This window comes from Saccostrea cucullata, unplaced genomic scaffold (assembly GCF_032062105.1).
Source record: "Saccostrea cucullata isolate Sc308-1 unplaced genomic scaffold, CSIRO_AGI_Scuc_v1 ctg7297, whole genome shotgun sequence".
In the NCBI taxonomy this organism is placed as follows: domain Eukaryota; kingdom Metazoa; phylum Mollusca; class Bivalvia; order Ostreida; family Ostreidae; genus Saccostrea; species Saccostrea cuccullata.
The window spans coordinates 23,447-31,313 of NW_026927841.1; the positions used below are offsets into that span (position 1 = coordinate 23,447).

At 36.7% G+C, this 7,867-nt stretch overlaps 2 protein-coding genes across 2 annotated transcripts; both read right to left on the reverse strand.

Annotated features, from left to right (window-relative positions):
- Positions 1-736: 736 nt before the first annotated feature.
- Positions 737-2,050, reverse strand: LOC134275640 (uncharacterized). Its single transcript, XM_062757906.1, has 2 exons — positions 2,036-2,050; positions 737-1,738 (listed from the first exon to the last, which is right to left on the reverse strand). The coding sequence occupies exons 1-2, from the start codon at positions 2,048-2,050 to the stop codon at positions 737-739; spliced, it is 1,017 nt and encodes a 338-aa protein (XP_062613890.1).
- Positions 2,051-3,655: 1,605 nt separating this feature from the next.
- Positions 3,656-7,332, reverse strand: LOC134275641 (uncharacterized). Its single transcript, XM_062757907.1, has 2 exons — positions 7,249-7,332; positions 3,656-5,400 (listed from the first exon to the last, which is right to left on the reverse strand). Exon 2 carries the CDS (start codon positions 5,353-5,355, stop codon positions 3,748-3,750), a length of 1,608 nt encoding a protein of 535 aa, XP_062613891.1. The 5' UTR covers positions 5,356-5,400; positions 7,249-7,332; the 3' UTR covers positions 3,656-3,747.
- Positions 7,333-7,867: the final 535 nt, after the last annotated feature.

A 7,867-nucleotide genomic window follows, 5' to 3' on the forward strand; every position in this document is an offset into this window, starting at 1 on the left:
GTGTGTCTCTTCTGATTACTTTTTCCTTTACACAGTAAGACAGGTGCACCCAGTGTCCACACTGACATTGTCCCCATCGAACAAACTCGATGTACGGCTTTGACTTTAACTGTTCAGGCTCCAGTCTATCACAAACGCAGCATTTTTCCTCATCAGCTAATGATTCCTCGTCTGACAAATCAAGTGATGGACAAGAGGAAGTATTTGAAACCTTGGATGGACCTGCTATATCTTTGGAAGGACCTGCAATTTGATTTTCCATGGATTTTGCTTTCCCCTTTCCTTTCCCCTTCCCTTTTCCTTTTCCTTTTGTTGAGTGTTCTGACTTTTCATTGTATTCCTGAATTTTATCAAATACATTACTTTCTGTTATGGCTTTCCCTGCAATTATTGAACTAAGATTTCTCCTTGGTTTTTTTGCCTTCTCTACAGCTAAGAGTACCTCTCCACCACGCTTGTTGAAAAAGCTTTCAGGAGTAGAAGGAACGTTTTCATCAGTGGTAATAGTAGCTGTTGTTGAAGTTTTGCTAATGTCTATCTTGCCTTTATATACTAGAAATGGCAAAGTGCTATTTTCACTGATTGTTGATGGATTTAGTGGATAAATACCAGTTTTCTTGAATGCTGATCTTAAATTCTGTGGACTAAGGGCAGTGTCGTAAACTTTGCACGCAAGCCTGCACACATCATACCTTGTCACTGATCGACCGACGCTCTGTCGCATAAATTTATGAGCTTATTGCTGATACAGAGTCTCAAATGGACCAAAACAGCCAACATCCATTGGCTGTAAAAGATGACTCGTGTGAGGCGGGAGGACAAACAGAATGATGTTATTTTCACGGGCCCACTGGATTAATGAAAGAGATGTATGGCTTCTGTGACCATCATACAGAAGCAAAATTGGCTGTCCGGGTTTCCCAGAGACGAATTTGGTGAAATGATTTTTGACATAATTATTGAAAATTTCAGTATTGGAGTACCCTGTGTCACTCATTGCCCCATCACAGCCTGTGGTTGCACCATCCAATAATTCAGGTAACAACCGTTTACCTGGAAACACCAGAAATGGAGGAATACTGCACCCCACTGCATTCCCACACCCAATAACAGTAATTGTTTGAGATCTTTCAGATGTTACAACTTGAGCTGCCATCCCCTTTGCTGCAACAATGTTTGGAGGCTTTGACCCACCAGTATTTATTCCCTTTTCATCAACATTGAATATAAGTTGAGGCTTATCTCCTAGTCCATACCTGTTAATGATGGTGTTCAACTCTTCAAAGTACTTCCTGATACATTCTGGAGATGCTGCTTTCGCTCTTAACTCTGACAACCCTGAGGGTTTTACTGTATGAAGCTCCGGCCACCTCTTCATAAAGTTGTAATACCATTTCATGGTTAACTCTTTCCCCTTTTCCCTTATACCAAGATCTACCGCGTAGTCAGAGGCCAGGTTCAACACCTCTGCTCGGGTATATCCATACCCTATCTCGGACATTGTCTTTACATGCTCCACTATGTAAGATTCCTGTTCCTGGGTAAACAGAGGTGGAGGTCCCGATGATGCTACATCAATATTTATTCGTCCATCCACTCTATCTCTTAAAGTTGTCAAGGGAACTTGAAACCGTTTTGCAGCACCATGTACACTCATCCCCCCTTTTACTGCTTGGTAAGCATTATCTAACGCCTCTGGACCATAGTTCTTATAATTCCCCCTTTGGATGGAAAATATCTACAAAAAAACAAACAATAAAGCAACAGACACAAAACTGTAAAACATAGAAAGATCCCGAAATTTATAATAAAATATCCATAACGGGCTTCCATACTTTATTTTTTTAAGCGGAAGTCTGCCCAAAGCGAGGCATATGTATTCTTAGACCATAACACAGAGCTCTCCAACAGACGACAACATAGGATGATCAGATGTCGTTTTCAGACTTAGAAAGTAGGGTTTTAGGGTGGGATTTTTTTGCATTATGAGAAAAGGGCGTAATTGGAGTAGATAATGAGAAAAATAGAATCTTACCTCTCTGAATGGCATATTTTTCAATCTTTTGGCTTTTTATAATTCGTTACGTCATACGCTAATTCTGGGAAGAGGAGTTCGGGAAATGACGAAAGGGTTTCCGATTTATCGTTAAAAACAGTAGCCTATCGAAATTAGGATACTATCGAAAATAGGTAACGGCACAATATGATAGTTCGTGCATTTTGCCCGCAAAGAAAAAATGGCATCCCTGGATAGTATAGAACAGAACTGAACATTAAATAAGACTGCAACAGAATCTGTCAATCAAACAAAATACTCAAACTCTCAAATGAATGAATAATTGATAATATTAGAAATCACTATTTGTCACTTTATTAATATGTGCCGGTGTTTCCAACAATCCTCTAGAGAAGATTTCAGTCTGTTTTTAAGTACTGCATATGTTCTGTCTACACCCTCAGTTGTGGAATACCGATCCCGATGTATTTTCATAGTGTTTATAGGACAAACACCACCAAATGTTTTCCCATAGACTTCCATACAAACTTTAGCCCCTCTCACTGATACATATATTGAATTTCGGGCAAATGACCTTTTTGTCGTGAAAGTTCGAGATATTGGAAAACAAAAAATGCCAGAAAAAATACACCGTGCCGTTGCATTTTTACTTTCAATTTCCATTTGTTTACAACTAGGTGCGTTTGACACCAAATGAAAATCTCTAACCAAAGTGCATCCCTCCCTTCAAATTTTTACCTGTAACTCCTATATACCTCAAAGAAACCCAAGTCCTGATATGAGATTTTTATCAACTGTATTTCACTTGTCAAATACATAACAAGTCTTTTCTCTTATTGACCAATCACGCGCCAGCTAGCATTTCTCTTTCGCACAACTTTGGGTGTCCAAAATGTCTGCGCCCATGTATTTGTTTATGTAGGGTTTTTTCCTGTATATAAGTTTATATGGTAGATGATTCTGATACAGTTTCAAATTACATTATATCATGAGCTCATAAACATGTACAAATCCTAATTATTGAAATCACTCTTCTCAAAATGAAAAAAAATCATAAGTTGAATGAAGCAGAACGGAATATTTTTGCAACGTAGGTCAAAGGTCAATTGAATTGCAATGCTTGTATTTTTCATAATGTATTTTGACAAACAGTGCACGTGCAAAATAGCATAGTCTTTGCTCTTAATTGTCAAAAATATGCTGTATATCGGCAGTATGATATATTTTGAAAAGTAGGGCAAAGCTCAAGGTCAAGGGTCACTAGATCAATAATAATGGGAAAATACAAAAGCCATGGTACCAAGTTATACTTGTGCAAAATATCAAGTCCATACCTCTTACAGTTTTTTGAGGTAATGGGTGTGAAAGACGAACAGACAGACGCCGGGTAAAATTATCCCTTAGTGCTGCTCTGCTCTGCATGCGACACAAAAAATTGAGAATAACAACTTTCGTCACTTTTACATGGAATTAATAAGTTTAACAGGATATATTTTTGTTTTTTATTCAAATTTTCATAACTAGATTTTAAATTACAAAAAATGTACAACAATTGCATATGTTAAGAATGGCTTCATAAGGGTGGAATTTTAAACATCGTACAAAGTTAAAAATTTCTTTGGAAAATTATTTTATTGATGGGTTCTTACATTTGCACCCTTTTCACGATTTTGTTTTTAACACAATTAGATTTTCTTCATCATTAAAAATTCTAAAATCTTTCCTTACATCTAGAGTTGACGTTCTAAATATCTGTAAGCAGATAATAAACCACTGTCCGATCTACCAATCCACAGTAAGTTATTTTCCAGGTCATAACACAGACTACATGGGCAACTGAAGTTTCGTTCATCTATCTGTAAATCCTGGATAAATGTACCATCCTTGCTTAATATCTGTATCGTTTCACTATAGGTATCGCACACCAAAATATTTGAAAGTATGTCGGTACAGATTCCTCTTGGCTTGAATATTGACTTGGGTGAAGATCTTCCAGTGAAGTTAAAACGATGGTTTCCGCCGAAATCTGTTACAACAACAGCATTTCTTCTCGAATCGGAAACCACAATATCATGATTAGAATTTTCCGCAATGTAATCTGGCGAAATAAAAAGTTGCTTTAAATTTTTGTCATGCTGAAATATCGCTATTGGATTTCCCGAGGTATCATATTTCATTAGTTTTGCTTTTGAGTCCTTTTTCATGCCAACGATAATAGCACTATCTTTATAAGAGCAATAGATACTGCAGAATTTCCAGCCTTCTGAAGTTTTTATTACATCTTTTTTATTATTTGTACAGACATTTCCATTTTTACTGATATAATACAATCTGCAATCTGACGCTACCGAATGGCAACCGAACCCAGGCATTACTTCAAATTCATTTAGTTTTTCTTCTTCTCTTGTGTCCACTAATATCAAGTATTCACCACCACTAACCCAAATCCAGTTCTTAACCCCCACACAGGACACATGTCGAATTTCTTCAAGAGAGACTGATACTGAAATTTCTTTTGTCGCCTTTGATTTTAAGAAGTAAAGGTGTTTCAAAGAGGGTTTTCTTTTCCTTTTCTCCACCGTTATTTTACCGAGAAGTTTGCCTATATTATCCTTTGTTATTTCCATCTCGGTTACGAAGGAGGGCATTTGTGGTATGATAAAATTGAGCATACCATCAGGTATTGGTCTTTTCTTTGAAGGAAACAAAAAATCTGCTGTTTTATTGATAGATCTTTCGTAGTTTTCTAACGAGCATTCTAACTCGGTGATATGACGGTCTACACGCTCTTCTTCCTTGCTAAATTTTAGCAACTCTTTTCTTAAAGTACGTCGGTTTTCTTCCAAGGTCTTTTTGATGACATTTTCTAATTTTTTTGCATTTGATTCCATAATCCCCATAACTTTGTTCGCCTCTTCTTTAAAATCTTTTTTCTCTCTAGAAATTTCATCTTGAAACCCTCGATATTGGGGAAGAATTTGATTTTGGAGCATTCTGGTAGTCTCCAACAATTCCCCGTTTTGTTCCCCCACTTTTAAATCCTGAAATTTGTGATTTTTATGGCAACCATTTCTTTTACATTTTTTACAAACAGGAATTTCACAAACTTTACAGAACTGTGTGTATTTCTCTTTAGGATGTTCTTCACATTCTTTTTCGAGGCATATATTAAACTTCCCACGGTAAAACACAATATCGTGGTTTTCAGTATCATTACTAAAATGTCTTCTCGTACACTCTCCACAAAGATTGGATTTGCATGTCTTGCAATAATGATTAACGTATTTTCCGCAATGTGAACATTTTAGACTTTTCTGGATGACAAAAACAGGTTCCATTATCTTTTCAACCCTCAATAACTGACACCGCCATCTTCTTGATACCTTCAAAATGAAAACTGTTGTATATATAAAATACTTATGCTTAAAAGAATGCAAATAATTGGCCTCAGACGAAGATAAAGGTCACTACCTGTTTAGTTAGATTTTGCCCAAAGCTTTTCAATTGTGATAAATTGGTAATGAAAATGACGCACAGCCTTTTGAAATATGCGTTTAACAAAACCGAGTCCATTTATTTTTGCCCTAGGGATTTCGATAATTTTTTGATAATCTTTGATCCCACCTCTGGTGTTTTGGAGGTCCGTAGTTGCTTTGACCCTGTTTTGTATTGTTTAAAGACTTTTGATCTAGAATACTGTTCTTTATCTTCATATGCAGGCACGTAGCAACAGAGGGAGGCCTAGCCCCCAACTTTTTTCCTTTTCCCCAACATTACTTTTACTATTGAAAATGTTAATTGAAAGACTGGTTGCCCCCCTCCACTTCTTACTTCAATAAAATAAAACAAGAGGCCCATGGGCCACATCGCTCACCTGAGCAATGTAGCTAGGAAAAAACATGAACCAGTTTATTTTTGAAAAGTTAAAACCCAAAAGTGATCCCAACCAATCCTTAAAAGGGAGAGGGTATGACTTGAACAAACTTGAATCTAACTAAGGATGCTTGCATATTTCTTTGACTACCTGTGGCTCTATTGCCCTTTACATTTGAACTTACATTGTGGCCCCACCCTAGCCCCAGGGGTCATGACTTGAACAGAATTGAATCTACACTATGAATAGGACTAATCATAGCTTTGCTATTCCTGAAAAGAAGATTTTTAAAGATTTTTTTCTACAGGTTTCTAGGTAAAACTTGGATTCTATGTTGTGGCCCCACCCTACCCCCAGGGGTGATGATCTTAATAAACTTGAATGTTCACTATCTGAGGATGCTTCCATAAAAATATGATCAATCATGCCTATGCTATTACAGAGAAGAAGATTTTTAAAGAATTTTCCTATATATTTCTATGTAAAAAACTTTGATCGGCTATTGTGGTCCCGCCCTACCCCTGGGGGTCAAGATTTGGTTGAAATCGGCTCATTGGTTCTTGAGGAGAAGATGAAAATGTGAAAAGTTTACGACGACAGACGACGGACAAATTTTGATCAGAAAAGCTCACTTGAGCCTTCGGCTCAGGTGAGCTAATAAGGGAAATGTAGTGTTGTAAGTCAAAAAATTGGTACTGAAAGAAGTTAGCGACCAACTCCCTCCAAATGCACCCATAAAATATTCTGGCTATAAAATTACCTCTATTTTAGTCCTAATTTTTGACTGCTGGTACTTAATCCGAAACTATCCTCTGCCACCTTTTATGGCGGGACGAAGGCGTACAGGAATGTAGTAAGTCGCACTGAGATACAACAATGCCTTTTTAAGAGTTCATGTCAGCTTTAAAGAAATAAAACCTTACCTCATTTTCTTAACACATCGAAAGATGCGTGCTATTTTTAAAACTTGGAAAACCCCATGAAAAAGTTTTTCCTCAGCATTTTATTTTACAAAACTACTGTATCATGGTTTTCTTTCAATTCAATATATGTTCTTTCTTCTGTTAAGTTATTTTCATCTGCTCACGTGAATATGCCAGCGTCTATCAAGCCGTGTTGGAGAAGCCCCATGCTTGTTTACACCGGTCGATAACTCTTACATCATAAACCGTTTATTGATTTTTATCGGAAATTCCTTGTTAAACATATGAATTCTTCCCTCCTAGCATAACTAAATTAATACATTTATTGATGAGGTTTACCAACTGCCCTTTAGCTTAAGTATGTAGCTATCGTTAACTTCAACGAGTAAAGATTAATTTTCTTAGAAATTATTACCTCTGAGCATCATGCTTACTTTCTTGACTCCCTCCAAACCTCAACACTGGTAACTAGAATGGAGAGAATCAAGCGCCGAAGTAGGTGGCGCTGTATAAGTTTGGGGAGTGCATAAAATTTGACTCGGCGACAGAAACAAATTCCGTGAATGATTACCTCTCGTAAACTCAAAGAGAAAAGTATGACGCTCGGAAATTTACACTCTCCGTATAAAAGGAATGGGGAAAATTTTATGAAAAGCATTTAATTTAATTAAGGAATGTTTCGATATTTTATGTGAATTTTTGGTGTGTAAATCACACAAGACTTGTACGTAGGCATATTTTTCATGAAGCGCGCTATCATTATATTCACATTTTATAAGTCTTAAAGCACCAAAAATATACTCAATGTCCGCTGCCCTATATTGTTACATATATTGTAACATTGCCAAAATGCAGTTTCTCTAAGATAAACAGCAAATAACATGACGTCACTATATACGAGGTATATTGTAGGACGTAGTAAATCTTATATCGATAGCTTGATACACAGTTTTATAAAAAATTATTTGGGTACATAGGTAATAAATTCGGTATCCAGGTTCAATCAAGGGTGTACGGGGATTTACGCTTTGACTGAACCTGAATAACTAATAA

What these genes read in the sequence shown, in the direction of transcription:
- LOC134275641 (XM_062757907.1), bottom strand. Translation starts at nt 5,355, where the DNA reads ATGGAACCTGTTTTTGTCATCCAGAAAAGTCTAAAATGTTCACATTGC.